The 24,617-nt window shown below is 57.0% G+C and overlaps 13 protein-coding genes across 13 annotated transcripts; 7 read left to right on the top strand and 6 right to left on the bottom strand.

Annotated features, from left to right (window-relative positions):
• Positions 1 to 160: 160 nt before the first annotated feature.
• BDY17DRAFT_181458 (uncharacterized protein) lies at positions 161 to 2,890 on the bottom strand. Its single transcript, XM_033729912.1, has 3 exons — positions 2,854 to 2,890; positions 2,154 to 2,742; positions 161 to 1,901 (listed from the first exon to the last, which is right to left on the bottom strand). The coding sequence occupies exons 2-3, from the start codon at positions 2,584 to 2,586 to the stop codon at positions 436 to 438; spliced, it is 1,899 nt and encodes a 632-aa protein (XP_033587609.1). The 5' UTR covers positions 2,587 to 2,742; positions 2,854 to 2,890; the 3' UTR covers positions 161 to 435.
• A 490-nt stretch (positions 2,891 to 3,380) lies between these two features.
• BDY17DRAFT_254368 (geranylgeranyl transferase type 2 subunit beta) lies at positions 3,381 to 4,463 on the top strand (the record flags this gene model as incomplete). The annotated part of the gene is made up of 2 exons (XM_033731426.1): positions 3,381 to 3,491; positions 3,561 to 4,463. 2 exons carry the CDS (start codon positions 3,381 to 3,383, stop codon positions 4,461 to 4,463), a joined length of 1,014 nt encoding a protein of 337 aa, XP_033587608.1.
• Positions 4,464 to 4,491: 28 nt separating this feature from the next.
• Positions 4,492 to 5,828, top strand: BDY17DRAFT_181455 (uncharacterized protein). Its single transcript, XM_033729911.1, has one exon. It carries the CDS (start codon positions 4,863 to 4,865, stop codon positions 5,562 to 5,564), a length of 702 nt encoding a protein of 233 aa, XP_033587607.1. The 5' UTR covers positions 4,492 to 4,862; the 3' UTR covers positions 5,565 to 5,828.
• On the top strand, positions 5,686 to 7,556 carry BDY17DRAFT_325760 (uncharacterized protein; the record flags this gene model as incomplete). The annotated part of the gene is made up of 2 exons (XM_033737406.1): positions 5,686 to 5,992; positions 6,058 to 7,556. The coding sequence occupies 2 exons, from the start codon at positions 5,686 to 5,688 to the stop codon at positions 7,554 to 7,556; spliced, it is 1,806 nt and encodes a 601-aa protein (XP_033587606.1).
• A 633-nt stretch (positions 7,557 to 8,189) lies between these two features.
• Positions 8,190 to 9,512, bottom strand: BDY17DRAFT_181452 (uncharacterized protein). The gene is made up of 3 exons (XM_033729910.1): positions 9,007 to 9,512; positions 8,442 to 8,948; positions 8,190 to 8,371 (listed from the first exon to the last, which is right to left on the bottom strand). The coding sequence occupies exons 1-3, from the start codon at positions 9,222 to 9,224 to the stop codon at positions 8,227 to 8,229; spliced, it is 870 nt and encodes a 289-aa protein (XP_033587605.1). The 5' UTR covers positions 9,225 to 9,512; the 3' UTR covers positions 8,190 to 8,226.
• A 289-nt stretch (positions 9,513 to 9,801) lies between these two features.
• On the bottom strand, positions 9,802 to 12,310 carry BDY17DRAFT_325758 (heterokaryon incompatibility protein-domain-containing protein; the record flags this gene model as incomplete). The annotated part of the gene is made up of 2 exons (XM_033737405.1): positions 9,802 to 11,871; positions 11,927 to 12,310. The coding sequence occupies 2 exons, from the start codon at positions 12,308 to 12,310 to the stop codon at positions 9,802 to 9,804; spliced, it is 2,454 nt and encodes an 817-aa protein (XP_033587604.1).
• Positions 12,311 to 12,692: 382 nt separating this feature from the next.
• On the top strand, positions 12,693 to 15,248 carry BDY17DRAFT_253762 (uncharacterized protein; the record flags this gene model as incomplete). Its single annotated transcript, XM_033731372.1, has 1 exon — positions 12,693 to 15,248. One exon carries the CDS (start codon positions 12,693 to 12,695, stop codon positions 15,246 to 15,248), a length of 2,556 nt encoding a protein of 851 aa, XP_033587603.1.
• An 81-nt stretch (positions 15,249 to 15,329) lies between these two features.
• Positions 15,330 to 16,923, bottom strand: BDY17DRAFT_300594 (uncharacterized protein). The gene has a single exon (XM_033734084.1). The coding sequence runs from the start codon at positions 16,820 to 16,822 to the stop codon at positions 15,416 to 15,418; it is 1,407 nt and encodes a 468-aa protein (XP_033587602.1). The 5' UTR covers positions 16,823 to 16,923; the 3' UTR covers positions 15,330 to 15,415.
• Positions 16,924 to 17,368: 445 nt separating this feature from the next.
• BDY17DRAFT_300593 (uncharacterized protein) lies at positions 17,369 to 18,185 on the top strand. Its single transcript, XM_033734083.1, has one exon. It carries the CDS (start codon positions 17,446 to 17,448, stop codon positions 17,971 to 17,973), a length of 528 nt encoding a protein of 175 aa, XP_033587601.1. The 5' UTR covers positions 17,369 to 17,445; the 3' UTR covers positions 17,974 to 18,185.
• A 59-nt stretch (positions 18,186 to 18,244) lies between these two features.
• BDY17DRAFT_300592 (mitochondrial ribosomal death-associated protein 3-domain-containing protein) lies at positions 18,245 to 19,787 on the top strand. The gene has a single exon (XM_033734082.1). It carries the CDS (start codon positions 18,279 to 18,281, stop codon positions 19,755 to 19,757), a length of 1,479 nt encoding a protein of 492 aa, XP_033587600.1. The 5' UTR covers positions 18,245 to 18,278; the 3' UTR covers positions 19,758 to 19,787.
• On the bottom strand, positions 19,788 to 20,592 carry BDY17DRAFT_300590 (uncharacterized protein). Its single transcript, XM_033734081.1, has 2 exons — positions 20,036 to 20,592; positions 19,788 to 19,979 (listed from the first exon to the last, which is right to left on the bottom strand). Exons 1-2 carry the CDS (start codon positions 20,556 to 20,558, stop codon positions 19,807 to 19,809), a joined length of 696 nt encoding a protein of 231 aa, XP_033587599.1. The 5' UTR covers positions 20,559 to 20,592; the 3' UTR covers positions 19,788 to 19,806.
• A 628-nt stretch (positions 20,593 to 21,220) lies between these two features.
• On the top strand, positions 21,221 to 22,571 carry BDY17DRAFT_325752 (uncharacterized protein; the record flags this gene model as incomplete). Its single annotated transcript, XM_033737404.1, has 2 exons — positions 21,221 to 21,471; positions 21,533 to 22,571. 2 exons carry the CDS (start codon positions 21,221 to 21,223, stop codon positions 22,569 to 22,571), a joined length of 1,290 nt encoding a protein of 429 aa, XP_033587598.1.
• Positions 22,572 to 22,593: 22 nt separating this feature from the next.
• Positions 22,594 to 24,386, bottom strand: BDY17DRAFT_325751 (eukaryotic translation initiation factor-like protein subunit eIF2B-gamma; the record flags this gene model as incomplete). Its single annotated transcript, XM_033737403.1, has 2 exons — positions 22,594 to 24,149; positions 24,209 to 24,386. 2 exons carry the CDS (start codon positions 24,384 to 24,386, stop codon positions 22,594 to 22,596), a joined length of 1,734 nt encoding a protein of 577 aa, XP_033587597.1.
• Between the last annotated feature and the right edge of the window lie 231 nt (positions 24,387 to 24,617).

Raw genomic sequence — 24,617 nt, 5'->3', positions numbered from 1 at the left:
TGATAATGTAGCCTCCAGAAGCCTGACAGGATAGCATGCTGGGCCAATGGAGAGAAGGAAACAACGAACACTGGTAAGAAACGTCTCTCATTCTTCTCTGCTCAGAGGATGGTGATAGCACATCCACCCCATCACAGAGAAGCAGTAGCGTCTAATAGTACAAATGCATCCCCGAACGGGGGGCAAAAAGAGGACAAACAAAAAGTCATTCCCGTTCCCTCAATGCTCTCATATCGTTTCAATCGCTTGCATGCCACATGCGCCAGCCCCTGAACTCAAACATCGACAGGAGGAAGCGAGGATTTTCGCTTCTTCCGCTGAGCGGACAGTGTCATCACAACTTCGTGTTCTGCCCATGGCAGTATCAATCATTGTCTCTCCCAAACGCATCCCTGCACGTCATCCCATCCATCGCTGTTGCAAACCTGCCTCAGCTCACCCATTGCGCACCTTGAACGGGAAGCTCAGCGACGACGGCTGAGTAGGCGACATGGGAACATCGCTATGACTACGACTGTGCGACTTAGGTCTCTGCGGCACGGCAGCAGGGGAAGTCTCCGGTGTCGCCTCCCCCTGAGCGGTAGCAGGACGCTGCACAATCTCCGGGACGACGATGTTCTTGCTGAACCCGGGATTGGGCAGGCTGCCGCTGACGTAGTGCGTGTAGTCCGGAAGGGCGGAGAGGGACTGCTCGGGGTGGACGTTCTCTTGGTGGCGACGGAGGGCGTTTTCGGGGATGGAGAGCGAGCGCGTGGCGCCTGCTAGCTCGGTGTCGGAGTCTAGGTCGCGCCCTTCTTCCCATGCCTTCTCCACTGCGAGGAAGTGTTTCTCTGTAAAGCAGCCCTGCCAGCAGTTGCGCCAGTCGCCTACGAGGTAGTTGAATAGCCAGCGCTCCATGCGTAGACACGGGCCGATGCAGACGGCGAGGTTGTGGAGGTCCATTTTGTTCTTGTCCGTGTGTCCGAGGAGGAGGCTGAGGTGGCAGGTGATGGCGAAGAGGAGGTAGTAGTTGTGCGGGGGCAGTTCGGACAGGGCGTCGCGGAGCAGCTGGGGCGCAGGCTGGCCGACTTTGTTATAGTCCGGATTTGCTTTGGCCAGCTCCACGCCGAGGGAGACTTGCGTGTGGGAGGGGAAAAGCTCGGTGGGTTGTTCGCGAAGCCAGGATTTGAGCAGGCTGCTGATGGTGTTGGGGTCGTAGAGCTCCTTTTCATCGAGGAGGTCCACGTCGAGCTCGGTGTCGAAGCGACGTTGCCAGCGCTTGACTTGTGGTCCACTGCCGGGGACGCGATACAGCCCCTCGGACTCGCTGTTCAGGTTGAGGTAGTCGATGCATCTCCACGGCAAGCTGGGCATCCAGTACTCGGTCTTATCCCGACAGCTCTCGAGATCCTTGCTAATCCGTGTGACGCGCGTCTGCTCAACCAGCGGCAGGGTGATGATGCTCGGTTTCCATTCGCTGTCCGGAACCTGGTGATTCGCTGTTCTGCCAATCTTGCCGAGCTTGTTCAGCAGCTGTCCACCGCCCGTTTTCGCCTTGTGCATGACATTCTTGCTTCCTGACATGAACTTGTCCCTTGTCGCCATCCTGTCGACTGGCGTTCCGTCCTCGCTCTCACTTGCGATCGCGCGTTCCGCCGACTTGCCACGCTTCTCTCTGTGCTTCGCGGTCAGCAAATCCGACGAGCTCTGCCAGTCGGACTGTAGCGGTGCGGTTTTCGGAGGACGGTCGAACAGATCTTTGGTGTTTGGCTTGGTTTTGCTGGAGCTCGAGTCTCTTCGTATTGACTTTGTGCGTGATAGCGGGTTGCGAAATGTCCTCTCTCGCCGTCTGGTGCTGCTGGCGTCCTCTTGCCGGTTCGGTGACGGTTGCGGCAAGACTTCGCTTGCCTGAGTCGTGTTTGCTAGAGGAGAAGATGTCAGCTTTCCTGACTGTGTTGATTCAACACAAGCAGGGTGGTGATGGTTGTGGTGGTGAGTGGGAGAGAGAGGTTCTGGAAGGAGGTCCAAGTAAAGCCCTCCAAGTGAAGTTGTGCAATGATTAGGCCCCAGTGATCACACGCCGACGTCACGGCTCTCAAACTTCACATCACTTCCACCGACCGCATATGCAGGGGACCGATATAGTCATAGGGAATGAATCGCAAACCACTTACTATCGTCCGACTTCTTCCTGACACTCTCTGCGCTGCCGACAAGACTCAACTCCGGCGTACTGCCCGGGTTCTTCCTCAGGTGATATATCTTCGACATGCTGCTGCTATTCGGCCTGAACTCGTCATCGTCTTTCGCCAGCTTTCTTGGCGGAGGCAGCTCGGCCCTTTGTTCCAGCTCGGAAGTTGTGCGATTGTTCAATGCCGGCTTGAATGACTTTGAAGATGCATCCTGGGCGATTGTGGGGGAGGTGGGGATGGATTGTTGTAATGCCGGTAGGCTGATGAGGTTCGCGCTGAAGTCACCGCCAAAGGAAGACAGGTCGATGCCTTGTAGGTCCATCAACGGGCTCGCTTGTGGCGCAGGCACATCTTCCTTGCTCTTCGTCGCATCAATGGTGAGATTGGCTGGCTTTGTCTTTGTGAAGCGGGACATGCTGCTGGCGGCCGTCGGAGCGGGAGGCTGCGAGGCTATTGGCGCGAGAAGCCGCCCTCAGTGGGAGTTACAGTCGGCAGCGGCGCGGCCAGACCGGGGGCTGGAGGACGAGGTGTCGGTCACGAGCGCATGCGGAGCGAGGAGGGTTGTATCTGTCTAAAGACCGGATGCGAATCAGCGAGAGTCCTGCAAGACCTGACGATGCCCAATTTCCACAAGAGATTGCGCGCCGGCCGCAACACAAGGCAGAGAACAAAGAAGGTGTACCTGGCAATCTCTCTGGCCGCTGCTCGGCGGCTGCGCTGCACCTCGTGCGCTCCTATCGAGGTAGGCAGCGAGGGCGGGGGTCGGTGTGGAGTGGGGATCGTCTCGCCCCCTTGGAGCAGGGCGTGGTGTGGGTGGATGGTAGGCGGGCGCTACAAAAGACGCCTGGCGGTCCGCGATTCCCCGTCGTCTGCTGTATACCGACGCTCTTCTGCAGGTCACGCCCGTCTTCAATGAGGAGGGCCAACGAACGAGGGGTGGTGTGCAGGGGGCTGCAAGTCGGTGGAGAAGTACCTGACCCAAAGTACCTCATCATCAGATCAGGCAATCGCAGCGTCCCTCGCCAAACTTTAATCGAAGCACAGGCTCCCGCTTTTGCCCGCCGGGTGTGCCTGAATCGCAAATGCATGCAGCCTTTCCCCGACCTCACCTCGTCTTTCGTGCAGACTAGGCAAATATCTGGTTACTACTCTCCCGCGCTCCTCTTCCTCCGATCCTCCCGAACACCTGTCTTTCGCCTTCGCTACGGCATGTCGCTAGTTGCAGGCCCGGGCAGAGGCGGTGCGCTCGACGGACAGCTCCCCGATGAGCTGCAACTCGTCGCCGAAAAGCACGTGGCCTATATCCAAAAGCTAGACACTGTATGTGCGCCCTCATCCGACACGTATTCCCAACGCGACTCCCCGCGCTGACGCTGACACGCACAGTAGCGCAGAGATGAACTCGAATACCACCTCACCGAACACCTTCGCCTCAGCGGCATCTACTGGGGCCTCACAGCCCTTCACCTCCTCCACCGTGCCGATGCCCTCCCTCGCGATGGTGTGCTAGACTTTGTGCTCAGCTGCCTGCATGAGAATGGTGGCTTTGGTGCGGCGCCAGGGCACGACCCGCACATGCTGTACACTATCTCCGGAGTCCAAATCCTCGCAATGGTGGACGGATTTGACGAACTAGAGAAGAGGGTGACAGACGGCAAGAGGAAGATAGCAGATTTCGTCGCCAGCCTGCAACAAGTGAACGGGACCTTTGCCGGAGACGAATGGGGCGAGACGGACACGCGCTTCCTTTATGGCGCTTTGAACGTGCTATCCTTGCTCGGCTACCTACCGCATCAACGTCCGAACGAAGAGCCCGCACTTATCGACGTCAAAGCCGCCATTGCACACATTAAAGCCTGTCAGAACTTCGACGGAGGCTTTGGAGTGGCCCCCGGCGCGGAATCACACTCTGGACAGATCTTTACATGCCTGGCCGCCTTGAGCATCGCGGGAGAACTCGACTCATATCTCGGAGAGGAAGGAAAGGATCGACTCGGAGCATGGCTGAGCGAACGACAGTTAGATGACAGTGGAGGTCTCAACGGACGACCGATGAAACTGGTGGACGTTTGCTACAGTTGGTGGGTGGGCAGCAGTCTGGCCATGATCGAGCGCCTGCACTGGATTGATAAGAAGAAGTTGGCGACGTTCATCCTGCAGTGTCAAGATCCGGTTGAAGGGGGAGTTGCTGACCGACCTGGCGACATGGTGGATGTATTCCATACCCATTTTGCGATTGCTGGGTTGAGTTTGCTGGGCTACCCCGGGGTTGGCGAGGTGGATGCCACTTAGTGAGTTTGCCACTCTCTCCACTGGTGTTATGGATGCTGATGCACCACAGCTGTATGCCTAAGCATATCGTCGACAAGATCTTGAAGCGGTGAAAGTCCGTCACTCAGCTGTCGTCGGATGTCAACCAAGCCGATGTGCATGTTGACGCTTATTGAGTCCGGTACAATAGGAAGGATGATTGCGCGTAAGTCAATGACCAAGTGTCACTCGTGGTGATGTAACTCCCCGCCATTGATTGTCTCTTGCAATCTAATAACCCATGTTGAGCATCATCAATGAGACTGGGCTACAATGCAAGAGAAGAGCAAGCATTCGCGAGCCCACTCTGATCAACGTCTCTCGCGTGTCTTCCAAGGCAGAGCTGCGCTGCGGAGATAGGGGGGCTGGCGACACTCATCCATGCGTCTCCCATTTGAACAATTCGGTATTGTCATCCTCTATTGCAAGAATGACACCATTGTAGTAGGTATCAAACTCCACTTCGTTTGCGAAACTCTCAATTGTCTTTCCAACCAATGTCATTGTGGCGTGCATGTGACTTCGTGTCACGTTGGCGTCGTGTCTCTCCCTAGCGCGCCTTCCTCACCCTCAGGCAGACGCACGCTCTTTCCGACGTCAGTTCAAAGTGCAAACGACACACCGCGCCTGCTTGCACGCACACACACAACACCTACAAACAACCCACCGTCCCTTCCTCCGCTCCCGTCGACCAACAGACTCGACGGGAGCACACGGGGCAATCACCAACCACCCAGCAGAACTCACCTGCCTCTCAACCGGGCATGTGATGCAGTGAGCAAGAGGGTAAGCGGATCCCCATCCTCGATCTCACCTTGCCTCCCATTGTCGTCCTGTCCATCGCCATCTTCCTCCTCCTCTTCCCTCCTCCCCTCTTCCATCCCTCCTTCAATCTCCTCCCCTCTTGGCTGCCCCCCTCATTGTGCACTCACTCGTCGCTCCTTTTGGATTGTACATACTGACCAACTTGCTTGCTTCTTGAAGCTTACCGCCCTCCGCTGGACCAGCTCGTCTGCTGCTGCTGCCAATAATCCTAACACCCACCACCTCGAAAGTCCGCCTCTCACCATCGTCACTCCTTGAAGAAGAGCCGCCCGGAACAACCTGACGCCGGCAAGCATCAGCAAGCAACAAGCAGCAAGCAGCAAGCAAGCTCCATTGCCAGTGACACCCACAAATTGCCCAATTTCCTCCCCATTCCACCATGAGCCGACAGAACTTGCTTCCAGCAGCGGCTGGAATGCCATTGACCTGCACCATTTGCCCCAAAAAGCCCAACTTCTCCGATGTCAGCCACCTCCTCACCCACATCGGCAGCAAGGGCCATCTCGTGCAGTATTACAAGATTGAGGTCAAAGCCAACACCGACGCTATGAGCCGCAGAAGTCTCGCGGAGTATCGGGAATGGTATGACGAGTGGAACCTGCAGGACATGATGAGCGAGCGTCTGGACCAGAAGGAGAGGAAGAAGGCTGGGTCTGCCAATGGCAACTCGCGTCGCACGTCTGTCGGTGAGTTGGTGACGTCCCAAATACCTTGGACGCTGAGCATGCGCTGACTTTGCTACTCTTCTCAGCCAACTCCAATGCTTCCAACAGATCGACTCCGCTGATGAGCGCTTTGCCCGGGCGGCGAACACAGGCTCTCCGTGAGAACACTCTCGATCCACAGCTCGGCCCAAGGATCAAGATCGAGCCCAGATCGAGGTCAAACACCCCTGGCTTTTACGATGCAGCTTCCATGCATCGCTCGTATGCACCGCCGATGCAAGGCTGGCCAACCACACCATATGCAACAGGCTCGCTGTACCCGGATGGATCAGCGCACGACAGCATCTACGATACATCCTCTGGCGAATCGGACGACGAGGACTACGAAGTCCCCGCTCGATCCACCACGCGTCCCAAGCGGCGGAGCACGAACAAGTCCATCGCCTCCTCCGCCGTGGATGACGAGGGCGATGATGAACCAAACGACAGCACCAAGCTGAAAGGTATCATCTGGCCCGGAATGGATCTCTTCGATTCCGCCACGTATAAGATGCGTCGCAAGCGTAACCAGAAGAAGGCAACATCGGTTGTCGAGCAGCTGCAGGCCACCAGCGAGATTATCGAGGCGACCGAGTTGGTGTTTGATAGTGAAGGTGTCCTCAAGCGGGAGCGTCCCATCACTGGTGAGCCGGAAGAGCACGACGGCCACAGCCCGCTGCCGGGAGAGCGCACACCGGAGCCAGAACCGGCGGCTGGCGAGAAGAAGGCTGGCCGTCGGCCGCGTCCAGCTTTGACGGAGAAGCATGTCAACAGCGGGCGGGAGTTGCGCAACAAACACAACACACGCTCGAAGAAGCCCAGTCGTGTGTCCAAACGGCCAGCGTACTTTGACGATGCCGAAGATGATGACGATCTCACCTATGGCCGACAGCCCGCCCGCAAGAAAAGGAGCGGCCTGAGCATCCATCGTGACAACACCGGTCCAGATATCTCCTTCGATCGTCCGGCGTCGATGAACACACTCAACTCCGGCTTCCGCAATCCGTTCCGGAATGGTTCGAGCCAGCTTTACACCAATGCCTCGTTCCCACAAGGTGGGAATCATCGGAGCCATCGACATCAACTCTCCTTCTCTTACCCCCACGGCTTTCGCGGGATACACAACCCTCTCAGCATGCCCCCGCCGCCCAACTTTGGCAGTTTCGGACAGCTGAGCGGACATTCCATGTTCCCAACCTTCCACAATCCTCATTCCTTCCCGTTTGCCAACGGTCAACAGCCGCTTGCAGCCTTCCCACCGCAGTTCACCGTCCCCTCGCAGCCTTTTGTCTCCGTTAATGACGGCACTGCTTTCGCTGCTGCAAGTGCGGGCGGCCCTGGTCAACAGACCCACCATCAGTCGTGGGACAACATGTTTGCCAACCTCGGGCAGACGACCGACAACCTCGACGTGCAGCAAACCGGGCACGAAGTCAACTTCCACATGAATGGCGATTTTGGGCAAGTGAATCCGCTTTTCATGAGCAGTGCGCATCCCGTGCCGGAAGACGACGAGGCTACCGTGTCGCCGCCGAGCGAGCACTGAAGCCTTCAATCATCCATCTGTCCCTGGCTCCGGCCGAAATGCGAATGATGTATACAATACGGGCTCGGCGGGTATGACGTGGCACAGTCATGGTTTGCCGCGACGCGCGCCACTAGACGCCCATCCATCCACGAGTTGATATTGCAGGCGATATACTTGGCTTGGTAGGGGTCATCTGCGAGCAGGCATCTGGTGCTGGTAGGCGGGTTAGAGGAATGGTAATGTGTTTGCTTCGAGTGTGTCGCGAGGGATGAGAGGTTGGCTGGTTGGTCGGTCGGTGTGTTGAGGACAGGGGTAGATGAGGAGAGGACTTTCGCTTATTGAATGCTGTTCGTTTCGCTGTGTGGTGGTGTGAGAGGAGAGCAGTCAGGTATTGAAGTGGAAATAGAGAGTGTTTTCAATCTTGTTTGCGATGAGGAAGGCGCGGAACGTGGTGTTTGTCCCTTGCGTCGCTCCTGCCTAGTGGGGTCCACCTCGCGGTACGATGAGTCTGACCGAATCGGGAAGGAGCAAGGCAGGCAAGTCAGCTTTCCTTTATATTCAGCAGCCAAAGAGAGAATCGGACACAGATTGCAACGGAATATTGATTTTGGCTAGAAGGTGTTGCCTAATGTGACAAGTCCAAACTTGCGCACTCGAGGCCTGACAACAGTGGAGCCTCGCGCCGAGCTCAAGCCCTGTAGAAGCCGTACGACGCCAGCACACCATCGTCGAGCACGTTGTAATACGTCACGTTCGACTGATCGCCTCCGTACAACTCGCACGTCCACGAGCCGCCGTTGCGGAGCTGGTAGATGTTGAAGGCGTTGGCAGATCTGCGCACCATCACTCGTTAGTCAAGAGCACGAACGGTGCTGTGGCGTGCGCGGGGCATCGATCACTTACGAAGGCAATTTGTTCACGCATTGGTGCGCCGCTTGGCAGGCCGTGTAATCGGAGCTAATCGTCTGGCTGCCGACAACGTTGTTCCCCGGCGCATTAGGATTATCCGTCACGCCGCATCCAGCGAAGAAGGCGGAGAAGGTGGCGCTGGGGGCTGCGTTCGCCGACGCGACGCCCGGCCCGGCGGACACGATGGCCGTGCAGGCGGGCAGCGGGATGGAGGTGATGATTTCCGTTGAGCTGGGCACGGTGCGCGTTATGGTGCCCTTTGCCGCTCGCTTGGTGACGGTTTTCGTCGACGCGGTCAGGCTGAAGCAGCTGCAGGCTGAGGAGAGTGGTTTGCCGCGCGGGTACGAGGTTAGGCAGGCGGGTTCTTGGAGCTGGCGTTTGGCTTTTCGCAGCGGCTGGTCGTCGAGCTCGCGCTTTTCGGGGGCGTTGGTTGGGTGGCCGCGGCAGGAGGATTCCATTCGGAAGCTCTGGGTTGTGCCGGAGGTGGCGGTCACGTAGGTGCTGTAGAGCGTTTGAATTAGTTTGATGCAAAAGGAAGGCGGGGTCGAAGCAGGCGTACTTGACGCTGTTGGGAAGAGTCGTGGTGACTGTCTTGACGCTCAGGTGCAAGTAGCTCGAGCAATACTGCCTCGCGGGGCCATTGCAGCCCGGGGTCACGGCGCTACAGACCACGGGTTGAGTGGTAGTCGGCGAGGTGGTTGTGACAGCAGCCTGGGCCAGGCCGGACAGCAAGACGGTTGCCCAGGCCAAGAGAGACAAGTGGCTGGTGGGAGACATGTTGCAGACGTGCAGCGAGGGGAGCAAAGAGACCGTTGCAGGCCAATGGGCGCAGCGACTCCGCCCGTGTATTTGTAGCCCATGGGTTCCAGCGCCGGAGACTGGAACGTGGCCAGCAATCAGCTACGTAGGAGAACCTTTCATTCGCAGGCCGCAGGCTCGCCCGGCCTCGAGACGAGCTTGACGTAAATTTTCTAAGCGAGCGGTCTCGGTGTTCGTTTAATTGTGTGGTTGGCACCAGGCTACCAGGCTGCCGACCCTGCGGGTGGCGCACCCGCCCGTTTGCAGCCTGCCAACGTTGGCTGTCAACCAAACCTCGCCCAGCTGGCTGTCTTTTCCCCGCACGTGCGCGGCGCCCTTAGCGCGGGAAATAAACGGTCGAGGCTTCGCTTGGAAAAAGCGGTGCCGGATTGGGCCGCATACTGCCGCAAGCGAAGCAGCCATTCAAGCGTGGATAAGCTAATGCTTATAGTGGCGAGGCAGGGCGGATGAACACAGTATAACCTTTGCGCAGATTCCAATGCCTTTTTGCTAGGCTGGGAGCAGTAGGCGACTTGGCGCATCCTCGGGTTTCACCTCACACCAAGTGGAATGCTCGAAGCCGGTTCCCATGGTCCTTGCGATGCTTGAAGCCTTCGCCGTACATCATGCCGTGCACGTAGCATTCGCCGATGAACGTGTACTGCTCTTCGCTCTCCCACGGCACGGGCAAGGCATTCTCGAAGTCGTCGGGATTGTGCTGCTCACGATCTTCAGGTATGTCCACATCCGACTGATGGGAAGTAGACGATGCGCGTGAAAAAGACACGCGGGAATTGGTAAGGTGTCGAAGAAGGTCAGCATGGCTCGAAGACGCTCGACTATTCGTAGTCCTGGTGCTGTTGCGCGCAGAAGAGTCCTCACGGCGCGTAGCCCTTCGCTTCTTCGACCGCCGGAGAACTACAGGCACACTACAGCCGTACAGGATGCAGATGAGGTCGCCTTGTTCTGCCTCCTTCGGCACAAGGGCAAGCAATTGCTTCGACCCCTTACGACCCTCGGTAAGGACAAGCATGCGATTCCAGACAACCGACTGGACTCGATGTAGGAATTCCGTTGCGATGGAAGGACACTGGCCAAACATGAGAATCTCGTTGGTGTTGATGTTCCCTCTCCGCGGTCGTCGTTCCAATACCCATTTGCAAGCTAGAGCAAAGTACGCCGGTGGATACTTTTGACCGCCAGGTCCGCGATCGCCAACCAGAGTCCTCCAGAATCGATCAGGAACTGGATCTGGAGCGCCTGACCAACCCGCAAGATCAATCCACCCAGAGGGAATAATGCCTTCCACCGCAGCAGACTTCCGGACTTTGATGGCATCCAAGACGAAGCCTGTGGCGATGAGCGAGCGGCCACGGATGAAGCCTTTGGACGGGTATATCTTGGTTTTGCCGCTCGCATTGTAATTTCGCTGGATCCCCGGGAGGCCAACAAGACTATCAGCTCGCACTCGACTGTATGCGCTCGATCCGGGCTTCTTATCGAAAGGCGCGCTCGACAGCAGCGGTATCCAACTCGGCAGCTCCGGCTCGTTTGGTAATGGCTCTGGGGCCCACGGGTGGCATATAATGTCCAGCGATCGGGATCTGGACATTGCAAAGTCGAGGAACTGCCGGAATACAATGTAGATGTCGGTGTCGTAGTCGACCATGATCGAGTACGGCTTGGCTTCGAATTGAGATTCTGCGCTCTTGAGGGTATGGTCCGTGGCTGAGCGGGTGCTGGATCGCTTGAGCCGGATGGGCGGTTTCAGGAAGGTGTCGCGCTGAGTCTCAAGAACTTGCGACTGCGGCACCTGCGATGCGGGTACCGCGGTTGTGCCTCCTGCTGTCGAAAAATATCCCGATTCTCGCAGGGAACTCAAGACTCGAGATGATTCGGGAGAGCTAGCGAAATGCTGCTGCGAGCCGTCGAATGCGACCGGAGAAGGCGCATGATCGAGTTCCGGGCTACCAATGGGCGTACGGACGAGCTGAGGCTGAGCCATCGCATACCGCTCCTTGGAGTCCGGCTCGGCGTCGTGAGCCAGCCAGAGGATTGAGTAGATGGTGTCGTGAGGGTTGCTCGCTTCGAAAAGCGTGAGGGTCGAGATGACGGCTTCGAGCGACAGCACGCGCTCCAGAACAACGCCCTCATCGCTCTTGCGAAAGAGGTTTGCGGTGATGTCCACCAGCGAGCGGGCGCCGAGCGCTTCCACTTCTCCGAGATAGTTTGGATGGTTATGGAATTCGACGGAACGCTGAAACAAAGGACGTAGATCACGATATCGAGCGACAAAGAGCGCCACGGCGGCAGAAAAGTCCAGCCAGGACACCGAGTGGCCGCCGCAGAACAGAGTCGCAGTGCGAGCGAGTGAAATCTCCTGCACAATCCAGCGCCGATTGAACCACGGCCTCTGCATGAGATTGTGCAGCGCGGCCCATTCAATGGTCGAGCCGGACTCGTTAGACACGAGGTCAAAGTCTTCGAGTCTGAGCAGGCGGTCGATGAACTCGATTGCTCGTCGGCTGTCTTTGTCTTCGTTGCCGAGCCAGACTGCCACCCTTTCCGCTCGATTGTAGATCATGGCCATTTTCTGGATTTGCTGGTTCTTCTCTGGGATATCGTTCTGATGCAGGTCAGCAAGAGAGGCAAACGGGGAAGAGGAAAGGGAAAGACCCTACCTGATTGATGCAGACAGAGTCGACCCAGATCATCTTCGTCCCATCGGGCTCAATATCCCTTCGAAGCCTCATCAAGGCATCGTGCAGATTTGGCTTGATGGGGACATGACGAAGCTTGCCGTCCTGCAAAATCTTAATCTGATGCCAGAGCCGGACGACATCGCCCCAAACATACGACAGCGCATCGTAAGACGGAGCATTGGGCACGGGGACGCCGGTTGCGCGGGTGAGGAAGAGTTCGAGCTCATCTGCTGGCTCGTCTTCTACCGGCAATCGGAAGACGTGGAGATTGCCCTGCAAGTCTGCATCTTCTTCGCCGGCGTGGAGTTCTAGCAGGCGGATCTCGTCGCTTTCGAGGGAAGTGTAGGCGTATTCTTTCGACATAGACGAAGAGGAGTAGGGAGTGGGAGAGGGGGAGGGGAATAGCAGCGAGTGAGGCAATTTTCAGACCTACATCCAATTACGCCGCATTACACATCTTGAACGGTGAACAAATGCGAGCACGCATTGATGCACAGGTTGCATGCTGCTCAGGACGTGCACGAACGCCCGTGCAATCCCTTGAGCTGGCCAGTGCTGGGGCATGTCGCTGTGACGTCACTTGCTGTCGCGCGTACCTTAGGCTCCAGCTCGAGCTCGATCTTGGATACATCTTTGGACATCACTTGATGAAGCAACGATTTGTACCATTCGTCCATTGAACCATCAAGGCGCCTCACTGCCTTTCCAGCATGACTGGGAGACGGAGAACAGCATCAACTTCACAATGACCACGATCACCGCAGGACCGGGCAGCAACCGCGGTTCAGGCTCGACATCCGGCGCCGCCATCCTCGCTGCCTTCATCCCGGCGCTTATCATCGCCGTTGTATACCTCGCCGTGTTCATCGTCATCCGCAATGCCAACCGCAAGTTCTACGCCCCCCGCACGTACCTGGGGACAGTCCCGGAGAAGGATCGAACTCCGCAAAGCAACACCGAGGGCGCCTCCTGGTTATGGGACTACTGGTCCTTATCCGACATCTTTGTTCTTCAGCATAACTCCTTGGACGCCTACCTGTTCCTGCGCTTCCTCAAGTTTGTCATCGGTATTTGCTTTGTGGGATGTTGTATGATCTGGCCCGTCTTGCTTCCCATCAACTATACGGGCGGTGGAACGGCAAGACAACTGGATCGCCTCACCTTCAGCAACATCGACAAAAATGACCGCATCTGGGCGCATCTCGTCGTGTCAATGGGCTTCTTTCTGGTCATCATCGGCGCAATTGCGTGGGAGAGACTTCGACTCATTGGCATCCGGCAGGCGTACCTGCTCGATGAATACCGTGCTGCACGCCTGTCTTCGAGGACTGTACTCTTTCTGAACGCTCCGTCCCGAGCATGCCAATCGGAGAATCTGGAGGAGTATTTCGGCTCGGAGGCAGAGCGATCTTGGCCTGTGATGGATGTTGGAGACCTCGACGACTTGGTCGGAAAGCGCAATGGTGCTGCATACACGCTCGAAAAGGCACAGATGGATCTTATCATTGCCGGGGCGAAGCATCAACAGCGTCAGGGAGGGTCGACGAGGAATGGAAATGCGACGAATCTCGAAGCCGGACAAGCCTTGGTTCCCAACCACCGACGTCCCTCCAAGAGAAACCCGCCTCTCGTCGGCTCCAAGTTTGATCCTGTCGAAAAGTCTCGAAAGAAGGTTGGAGAGCTGGCGGAAAGAATTGAAGTCATCCGCTCAGCACCCGGGCGGAACATTCCCGAGAATTCGGCCGTCTTCGTCAGCTTCTCTTCTCAAGCCGCTGCGCATCGTGCCTTTCAGCAGATCAGCTTCCTCCCCACTTTGCCGGTGCAGGATCGATTCTTGGCAGTGCAGCCCAAGGAAGTCTTGTGGAAGAACGTGGCGCTGCCCGTGCCAGTCCGGCTGTCCAAAGCTTCTCTGGCGCTCGTCTTCGTCGTTGCCTTTACCATTCTCTTCTCCATCCCCATCGGCCTGATCGGAACCTTCAGTAACGTCAAGGAACTCGCAAACCGCTACGAATGGCTGTCCTGGGTGAATAATCTCCCGTCCTGGGTTCTCGGCCTACTCGTCGGCTTCGTGCCCCCATATCTTGTCAGTTGGTTTACCAGCTACGTCCCGAAACTCTTCCGACACATTGCCAAGCTATCCGGCGAGCCGACAATCCCACAAGCAGAGCTGAAGACTCAGGCATGGAACTTCACCTTCCAAGTCTTCCAGATCTTCCTTGTCACCACTTTCGCATCAGGCGCTGCAGCGGTGGTAGCCAAGATTGCCCAAGACCCCCGGTCAGCACCAGATCTGTTTGCCAGCAGCGTGCCAAAAGCCTCCAACTTCTACCTGACCTACTTCATCCTGCAAGGCCTCGGAAGTGCCGCGCAGACCATTGTGCGGTATTCAGACCTTTTCGAATACTACTTTTACGAATTCTTCTGGGACAAGAGCCCGCGTGAGAAATTCACGACGTACGCGCAGATGAAAGGCACCCCATGGGCGAGCTGGTACCCCAAATTCACCAACTTCCTCGTCATCGCCATCGCGTACTCTTGCATCGCGCCGCTGGTCCTCGGCTTCGCTACCGCGGGCATCTTCCTCTTCTACCTCAGCTACCGCCACCAGCTCCTGTACGTCGTCCAAACGAAGATTGACACGAAAGGAGAGGCCTACAAGCGCGCACTGCAACAAATGCCCACAGGCCTGTACCTGGCTCAACTGAGTCTGATCGGGCTCTTCGGCGCCAGGAAAGCCGCCGCACAAACAACACTCATGGTCCTCTTCCTCATCTTCACAGCAGGCGTGAACTTTGTTCTAGATCGCATGTTGCGACCCCTCGAGCTCTACCTCGGCGTAGACGTCTGGCAACAGCAGGAGCCGCTGCTAGCGGAAATAGACGGCGTGTCGCAAGACGACGAAGCCGCTCTACACGCCGCTTCGCACGCGCGCCGTCTCGGCCTCAAACGCCTGCCAAGTCCTCTGCCACGCCTCCTATCCGACTTCTTCGACTCCATCATCTCGTCCGCCCGCTCGCCCGCGGAGGCATGGCTCGCCGCCTCATCATCAGCGCACGACGACGCAGAGATCCAAGAAGACGATCTAAAGAAAGCATACCTGCAGCCAACGCTGACGTCCAAGACGCCCAAGCTGTGGATTCCGCGCGACAGACACGGCATCTCGCAGCAGGAGATTGAACTTAATGAGGCGGCGGGCATCAAGACTACGGATGACGGGGCGGAGATTGATGAGCACGGCGGCATGCATTGGGATCATCGGTTTGAGAATGTGCCGATTTGGAGTCCGCCGAAGGTGGTTTGAGGGTGGTGGGTATACGCTGTTCTGTTATGGGGGCTCCTAATTTATGTCAAAAGCAAAATCGCAGAATGAAATGCAGCGAAATGTACAAAAGCTGATGATCACTGCCGTCACAGGCCGCAAGGCCTCCGCTCATCCATATCCAAGCATTTCTCGTGGGTTAATGCCGCTCAGTAATTGTAGTTCTCCGACTGCGCCGCAAGTCCATATCCATCTTCTCGCGGCGGCGCAATTCCATATCCACCTTCCCGTGGTGGCGCGTTGGTATAACCACTTTCCTGCGGCGGCGGCGCAGACCCATATCCCTTTTCCAGCGGCGGCGCAAATGAATTCCCTCCCTTCACCTGCGACCCCCACGCGGCCGTCGCCCAAAGCGAGCTTGTATCAACCGCATTCGGGTCAATAGGCGGCAGCACGACGACAGGGAACCGCTCGGTAAACTCCTCCTTCTTGCCCGCGACCGTGAAGCCGAGCTTCACTTTAGCGATATACGTGCGGACGATATTCAGCGTGCGGAAAGAACTCGGCACGCGCTCTAGGTGAGCCACGTCTACGGTTTGAGTCCAGTTTTCCGCTTCGGAGAAGGGCATTGCTGTTTGCAGTTGCGCTTGCAGTGTAGCTGCCGTTGTTTCCGAGCCGCGCTCTTCCGCAAAGAAGAGGCCTCGAGCCGCGCGAACGAGCGTTTCCGCTTCGAGCTTGAGTTCGAAGTGCGTGAGCAGGACGTACGGCTTCTCCACTGCTGTGCTCTCTTCCTCGCGCGGCTGGATGGACACTTGGAAGGTCAGAGGTTGGTCGAGGTGGAGGGCTTGCGGGCCGTGGCATTGCCAGTCGAAGACGTATTTGGGGTAGTAGTCGTGGTGGGTGTGGGATTTGGTGAAGGCTTTGAATTTCGCTTTGAGGCCGTGCGCGTGCTCGGATTCGGGGAGGAGGTTTTCGTTTGAGACGGACATTTGGCCTGTTCTGAGAAGTGTTGTGGTGTCCTGGGCTTGTGAAGGGGGAATGGCGGGTCGCTCGTAGCGGACCTCGGGTTCTTCGCGTCTATGTGGCACTTTGATGTTGATGTTGATACCGGGCATGCTGGCTTCGACTCCGATGCGGTAGTGGATGAATGCTTCGTAGCGATCGAAGGACCACCCCGAAAAAGTGGGTGGGAGGGCGGCGTCCGGAACGAAAGCTCCAGTTGGCTCCAGCCTGTCGATGAGCACTTCATTGACGAAGTCGGGAAAGGAGATTCGGAAAGGAAACTCTTGCGTCTCTTGAGGTTGGGATCGGAATTGGCCGTCGTAGGCGAGCTCTGTCGTGGAGAACAGCGGGACTCGACACCGCCTCTCTTCGAGGAACGCCTCGTCGAGTCCTACTCGTTCTTCCTCGTAGATTCCGGAGGTGGCACAGCCATGGAGGCAAACGACAAGGCGCAATGGCCCGAAAAGCTCCGGGGGTGGTTCATGGCGGTGGATTAGTGATTTGTGGGGGCGGTAAAAGAGTTGCACTCTGCCGGTGACTGGCTGCTGGCTGCCAAAGTGGTACTGTGCTGGATTGTCCAGGAGGATTTTGGCCTCAAGCTCCCCGATAGTCATTTTGAAAGAAGATTGGCAGAGGAGAATCGATGTTGATGTTCAGGCCAGTAGACGCTCTGTGCATGTATTGTGCGCCGGCGAAAATCGCGAATGCTGCGGCCTAAGGAGCTGAGGTTGCAAGTGGCTTTCCGGCGAACCTTTTATATTGGCGCGATGCAAGGCTGAGTCGAAAAGCTTAACATTCAGCCGCCCTGGCTTGGCGGCTGTGCAGGTTGTATTTGTCTCATGCACTTTCGATAGGCTGTCGATGCAGTAAATCGTCGGCACAATGATCCGTGGTAGGGTCCAATTTGGGACACATTCGAAACGGTATTCGATCCACGCTGTTTAGACACCAGGTGAGCATGCATATCGGTCAGCGCTTGGGGAGTACAAGCATCGCACAAGCGATTTGGTGCAAACACATCCTCGGTGGAACGCAGACTGATTCAATACTCGACGGTGGCACGCGAACGCAGTAGATAAGTCCGTCTGGCATTAACACGAGCCTTCATTGTATAGTCAACCAGGATCTTGTATATAGACATGCCGTTCATGGCAGAATTGGAGTTTCTGTTGTTGATGAGTTCTAGTCGGCGACCCAAGAACAACAGCAGCTGGAGCGTTTCCCTGACTTCTCAGCCATGGATCGTGCGGCGGACGAAGACGACATTTGCGCGGCGTGCGAAGAGCTCATTGCGGGAGATGCAGTCCAGGCTCCCTGCAACCACATCTATTGCATTCCTTGCATCGTGGGGTTGTTCAAAGCAGCCGTGGACCACGAGTCAGGATATCCTCCGAGTTGCTGCGGCAGGAACGGCGTGCCCTTGGATCTCGTCCGCACCTATCTCTCCAACGAGCTCATCGAGAAGCTAGAGGACCGCGCCGTGGAGCCTGCAACGGAAGATCGAACCTACTGCTCCGCATGCTCGGCCTTTGTGCGACCCAGCGACATCACGAACGGCCAAGCCATCTGTCGGAAATGCGCGACCAGAACCTGCAGCAAATGCAAGACGCGGGTCCACAATGGTGCTTGCAAGGAGGAAAATGAGGGACTTTTACTGACACTCGCAGATCAGAAGGGATGGAAGCGATGCCCGCGGTGCAGGAGGATGGTTGAGAAGGGTCCTGGTTGCAACATGATAGAGTCGGTGCGCCTAGGCTTTGGCTGAGAGATTGATTGACTTTGCTGACAATCTTTAGCTGCTACTGCGGCGCGGAGTTCTGCTACTCTTGTGGCGAAGACATGGGCAAGTGTACATGCACAGATGTTTTCGTGCCGAGGGAGGTCAGTTTTATAGAAGACGAGTGGCCGTAGTCAGGCGGGAAAGGAGGAAGATGTCATGGCGGAAGCTCGAGCGCAAGTCTTAGAAATTATACCACGACTTATGTCCGCCACATACAATTTCTGGCGCGACGTCTTTCTTCAACTTCAGTACATCACTTGATACTCTTCCATTGAACGCCACGGCGCGCAATGCTCCTCGCCCAAGCCATCACCCAAATGGCTCCGCCACAATGTCTGCGCTGTCTGAGAAACTCTCTCCAACTCGTTGAACATCGCAGTCTCATCCAACCCCCCACACGAGCCGCCTTTTCCACCACTTCCCTCCTTTCCGCCAAAGCTGCCCAGCCCAGGAAAACCGCCGGCACTTCCAACAAGTCCAAGACGTTGCGTCTCTCCAAGAACATCCGTCAAACGGCCGGCAAACCCCCTGCCCGAGGCGAACGAAAAGCAGTGCGCAAGCGGATCGTGCTCAGCAACACCAATGCGCTCGAGGTCGATGGCTTGCAGGATTTGACCGCCGATAAACTGGCGAGACACTCTGAGGGGACGGTCGCGCTGCAGACTTTCACGGGCCAAGTGCTTGGCTTTAGTGACGAGACTGTAGACGCGCTACGGGCTCTGGAGTCGTTCAAGCCCACGCAAGCATGGAGTTTGTTCAGACGGCCGGCGAGTTTGGTGCGAAAGGAGACGGCGGCGCTGGCGAATGATATGGCGGATACGGAAACGGATACATCAAAAGTGGCGAGAAAGATGGTGTTTGGCGAAAAGGGAAGTGGCAAGAGCGTCTTGTTACTGCAGGCACATGCTATGGCATTCGTGAAGGATTGGATCGTGGTGCATTTCCCCGAGGGACAAGATCTGACGATTGCACACTCGGCTTATGAGCCTCTGCGAACACCGAATGGGAGGATCTATGTCCAACCGCAGTACACCGCCAAGCTATTGCTCAGCATCGCCAACGCTAACCAAGCTCTGCTCTCGTCGCTGCAACTGAGCAGAGACCACCAATTGCCCTTCTCCGTGCAATCCAACATGTCGCTTTTCCGCTTTGCCGAGCTCGGAGGTCGCGACCCCACTATCGCATGGCCAATCTGGCAAGCCCTGTGGGCGGAGCTCCTCACTCCAGCAACCAAAGCTGTACAACGACCACCCGTGCTCGTCACAATGGATGGTGCAGACCAGGTGATGCGAGTCTCCGCCTACCTCGATCCAGAAGCCAAGCCCGTCCACGCACATGATCTCGCTCTGGTGCGAGACTTTGCCAATCTGCTCTCCGGCCGGACCCAGCTGCCAAACGGCGGCATGGTCCTCGCAGCAACGTGTGCATCGAACCGCGCCGCATCCCCAACGCTGGACTATTGCCTCTCCAGGACGTACATCAAACAGGAGAAGGCATCGAATGCTTGGCATCTCCTGCCTCTGCGGGGACCGAGCTGGGATCCTTACCAGCTCAAAGACGCTCGCGTGGAATCTGCGGTGATGAATGTGAGCGCGCTGAAGTTGCAGGGCTTGAGCAAGGACGAGGCGAGGGGCGTATTGGAGTACTATGCCAAGAGCGGCGTGTTGATGAATGCGGTGACGGATGGGTTTGTGAGCGAGAAGTGGTCGTTGGCTGGTCACGGGGTGATTGGAGAGTTGGAGAAGGGGACTGTGAGGATGCGATTCTAGCCTGTATAAAATGTCTAAAGCAATACACTATCGTCCGTCGGTCGTGAATTCATGGAAGCGGACGCTTCTCGCTCGCCTTGGTCCCCGGCGGCCAGCAGATCATGACCGGACAGGGTATGCGTTCCCCCTCCCACACGGCATACGACTGATCCACCACCTCGAACCCCAGCTTCTCATACACCAAAACCCCTTCCGGACTGGCTTCCAAATACGCCGGAATGCCTGCAACCAGTCAGCACAAGTGGTCCTCACGATCAGTCAAACGAAGCCGTAATTACCGGCTTTGACACACTCCTCCAATCCCCACCGCACCACCATCGTCGCCGCCCCACGCCTCCTAAACGCTTCAGCCGTCGCCATGAACTGCAGAATCGCAATCCCGCGCCCGCGCGACCACTTGGCCCGATCGGCCACCATCTTGCGGAAAATGGCCTCCGCTTTCGCCGGCCCACCCTGTTCCTGCGAAAGCCATTCGCCCGTTTGGTGATAGTTCGGCTTCTCCACCATCTCCGGCGACCGCGGTTTGTCGAAGATGAACCATTGCGCGCACGCGGCGAGAGACTCTGTCCCTGTTGCGGGATCGGTGTGGATGCATTGCACTACAGACGGCCGGCCTGTTTCGTCCATATGCTCGTGCCAGGACCGCAGGTGGCGGACTTTGGTCGCTTCTAGTGCTGCGGGTGTGTCGATGTTGCCCAGGAAGGTTTCTACGTCCGGGCCGGCGAAGGTGCGTGCTATTAGGACTGCTGTTGCGGGGATTTCGTGCTCTTTTGCGACTTCTATGCGCAAGTTGGAAGACATTTTGGGCGGTGGGTTGGGTTTTGATGTTGAGGGAGAGGAGTGAGAGGGGCAGAGTAAGCTGAACGTGAGCGACTTTGTTATACGACAGGGCTGAAGTTACGTAAGGTTAAGGTTGTCGGTGTCGGGGAGTAGTATCGTCGCGAATCACCGAAGAGATATACTACCATCAACAGGGTATGGAGTGCTTGTTGGAGTGTGCGGCCGGATGGAGTCAAGCATATCGGCCACGGGACAAGCAGTTAACATGGGGTGCATCCACATTGTATTGGAGAAACCGTAGAGACATTGCCGTGTATGGTCAGTCTCAGCTGCGTGGTGCATCTCGCTGGTGTAATTCTCATAACTTTGATCTACGACTTGTCAAATTCCGAGAATTACGCTTCCGAGATGCGCCAGTTGGGCAGGCACGCAGAGTTCCCGATCGAAGTTGGGCAACTTTGAAGAATTGACGGTCGAGAGAAGCGCCAGATGAGCGCCGGCGGGCCTTCTGCAGACACCCGCTAGCGCCCGTCAATTCTGACCAATCAGAAATTGAATGAATCGCTCCCTCCATGTCGCCATCCAGAAGCTCACTTACGACGATGCTCTGCCTCCTCCACAACAAAATGGAATCTGGGTGAAGGCGGGATCGAGACCGTACCATCTCTTATGTCTAATGTACCATGGGGGAGAACAAACTACGCATTACCATCATCGGCTCGGGCATAGCTGGACTATGCTCCGCCATTGCTCTGCAGAAGCAGCCGAACGTCGATGTCCAGCTATTCGAGCGTGCACCAAAACTCCAAGAAGTCGGCGCGAGTATCGCTCTTGGCCCTAATGGCATGCGTACATTGGAGAGATTGGGCGTTGTTGAGGCATTGGACGACAGCCTTGCTTTCCGCAATAAATCGGGGTATCCAATGATATATCGGTAGGACACCCACGATATCTCCATAAGCAAATGAACGAAGTACTGAGCAGCAATGCACAAGCCACTGGAAAACAAACGAAGTCATCTCCGTCGACGAACACCACTCCGCCGTCGAAACCCGTTACCAAACCGCCCGCTTCTACCGCGTGCACCTCCAGCAAGCCCTCGCATCCCACATCGACCCAGCGCGCCTCCACTTCAACAAGACCTTTGCATCCGTCGACTCCGTCCCGGAAACCGACAGTCTCCTCGTAGCCTACACCGACGGCACGAAAGTCGAGACTGACATCCTGCTCGGCGCAGACGGCATCCGCTCCGCCGTGCGTCAACATTTCGTCCCAACTTCTGCGCCCAAATGGACGGGCTGGGTAGCGTTCCGCACCGTCTTTGATGCTTCGCGCGTAGCGCACATCCCCGGCGCCCTCGACGAAGCATATCACTGGTGGGGTCCGGACCGCACTTTCTTCTCTTCCAGACTCGGCGCCGACCTGTTCACCATTGTCGGAGGCTACCACGGCGATCCGCACGCCGAGGACGCGGCGTATAGGCACGCAACGTGGAATTCGCCTGGCGACGTCGAAGTGCTCAAAGGCTTCTATCGAGACTGGAATTCCGTCGTGAAGGCTATGATTGATGCGGCGCCGGATGTGCGACAGTACCCCAATACTTTCGCCGCAGGGCTGGCGTCGTGGGTCCTTGGAGACGGGCGCGTGACTCTTGCCGGGGACTCCGCCCATGCGCACGGCGGTGCTTTCGCAGCAGGTGGTTCGTTGGCGGCCGATGATGCGTATGCTTTCGCGCGAGCTGTAGCGCACGTCATGCCGCCTGAAGTCTCGCCTTCAGGCGCGAGGATTGAAGAAGCGCTGAAGTTGTACGAGGCGACGAGGAAGGCGCATACGGATCGCGTGTTGGCTATTGTGCACCAGGGAAACAAGAAGATGGTTGAGCGGGTGGGGAAGACGGAGACGGATGAGGAGCTGCGGGCGCGGATGATGGGGCGGTCGGATCCGTTTTGGATTCATGAGCATGATGTTGATGCTGCGTTTGCGCAGGCTGTTGCGCAGATTTACGATGGCGATGATGATAGAGCTAGATTATGATGAGCGGCGTATTGATCGATCTCTAGACCTCATCATCCAAGTCGCCGTCTTCCAGGTCCTCGTCATCATCCAACCCCATATCTCCCGTATCGAAGCCCATGAACTTCTCCCCCTTCGCCTCGGTACCAGCTTCGACGACAAAATTCGGCGCAACCTCACAATCCGTCAACCTCGTCTTGTCATCGTCGTCCCCATCCCCAGCCGCACCCTTCCCTTTCTTCCTCGACTTCGTCGCACTCTCGCCCTGCGTACTTCCCTCTCCCACAGCAACACTCCCCTCGCCAGCCAGCGCCTTCTGTCCAACCACCACCGCCCGTCTTCCCAACACACACCCAACCAACTGCACGCCATCACCAACCACACACCCTTCCATCAACAAGCACCGCGTAAGACGCACATTCTTGCCAACATTGCAATTCGCGCCGATGACGCTCTCCTTGATGTTGCTCCGGAAGCCGATGCGCACGTTCTCGCCTACCAGGCTGTCTTCGGCGGAGACGCGGCTTTGCTGTTCGAGCGTGGCGGTCGGGTGGATTTTGTGTTCGTGCGAGAGGGCGGAGGCGGGGGTGATGGGTTGTTTGGCTAGGTGGAGGGAGACGTTGAGGAGTTGGTGGGTGGTGTCTACGCGGCGGATTAGGGGGGTGGAGGGTGCGGGTTGGACGTAGGCGAGGAGGGGTGGGATCACGACGGGCTTTTTGGTGGATAGAGTAGTCGATGTGCCCACTCGGCTGGCGAAGGCGGTCTCCGAGCCCAGGTGCTGGACTGGTGAGCGAGCGGCCTTTGTGCTCGACATGGCTGCCACGTCCACTTGGTCATCCTCTTCGTCGTCGTTTGGCACTTCGGTGGTCCCGCGGAGGATGTCAGTCAGCTGCAGCTTCTCCGCCAAGCCTTCCTGCCAATCCGCTTTGGCCCACCAGCCCAGAACGTCTTCGGAGATGCTGTCGAACCTGTCGTTCCGCGCGGCAAACTCCTTCACCCACCTAGGCAGCACGTAAACGTGGGCATCGCGAAGCTTCATCCGCATCTTCACCCGCCCGTGCTTGGCGAGCATTGATTGTCGTAGGCGGAGGTAGCCTGGCTCCGGCTTTTCCGAGATCAAGTCGTGCAGCGTGTCCGTCGGCATGACCTGAACCACCCGCTCGATATTCGGGCGTAAAGAGGTCGATGGTGAAGGGACGTGTGAAGTGGGGAGAGGGACGGTGGCAAGGAAGTCGGTTTCGTCCTTTTTGTGGCTGATATTTTCGAGGCCGTGCGTAGGGTAGAAAAGGGTAAGACCACCCTTGAATTGATTTTGTGCGGCGGACGAGGCCCACAGCGGGTTCAGCGTCATCCATTGCTGCAGTAAGTGCGTTCCGTCCAATTCGGAGATCAGGTCGCAGGGAAGAACGACAAAGTCCGAGGTGATGATCTTTTGCACCTCTGGTAGGCGCAGGAGTTGGGCAGTGCCGGTTGTCTGGGTCAGTTCCGCGGGTGCGAGAACTAGAGGCTTTGGAGATGGTAGGCTTGTTAGGGCGGGATTGGTTGCGAGCGCGGATTCCAAAGCGGATAGAGATTCCGGCGGGGTGACGAGTGTGATATCTATCATATACTGTCAGAGAGAGGCATATGAGTGGAGGTGGATGGGACGCCAGGATTACCAGAAACTCCCATGCGATAACACCAATCCAAGGGATACCAGACCATGGGCCGGTTCGCAATTGGAACGATAGCCTTGGGAAAGTCGGCGGGATTGGAGGTGAAGGTGCTGAGTGAAGAACCGGGGCCACAGAGGATGAGTGCCTGTAAGCCTGGCGAAGGCAGTGTTGCGTGTGGCATTTTTCGTGTGCGTCGTTAATGAGATTTCGAAGTGCCGAGATCGACTATGATGGCCGTGTAGCGCATCGATCAGTGCGCGTTAGGGTGGATCTGTACGAAAAGAAAAACAGCTTTCCACGACCAGACTCTTCTCCGAGTTGTTCTCACAGAGCGCAAGTCAGACATGCAACTTCTCATATGTGGTGACTGTCGCGGGATTCTTCGCTGAAGTCCAAGCCAGCCAATCGCGAG

Source organism: Neohortaea acidophila (genome assembly GCF_010093505.1).
Source record: "Neohortaea acidophila strain CBS 113389 unplaced genomic scaffold BDY17scaffold_8, whole genome shotgun sequence".
NCBI lineage: Eukaryota > Fungi > Ascomycota > Dothideomycetes > Mycosphaerellales > Teratosphaeriaceae > Neohortaea > Neohortaea acidophila.
This window is presented reverse-complemented; position numbering and strand designations above follow the sequence as displayed.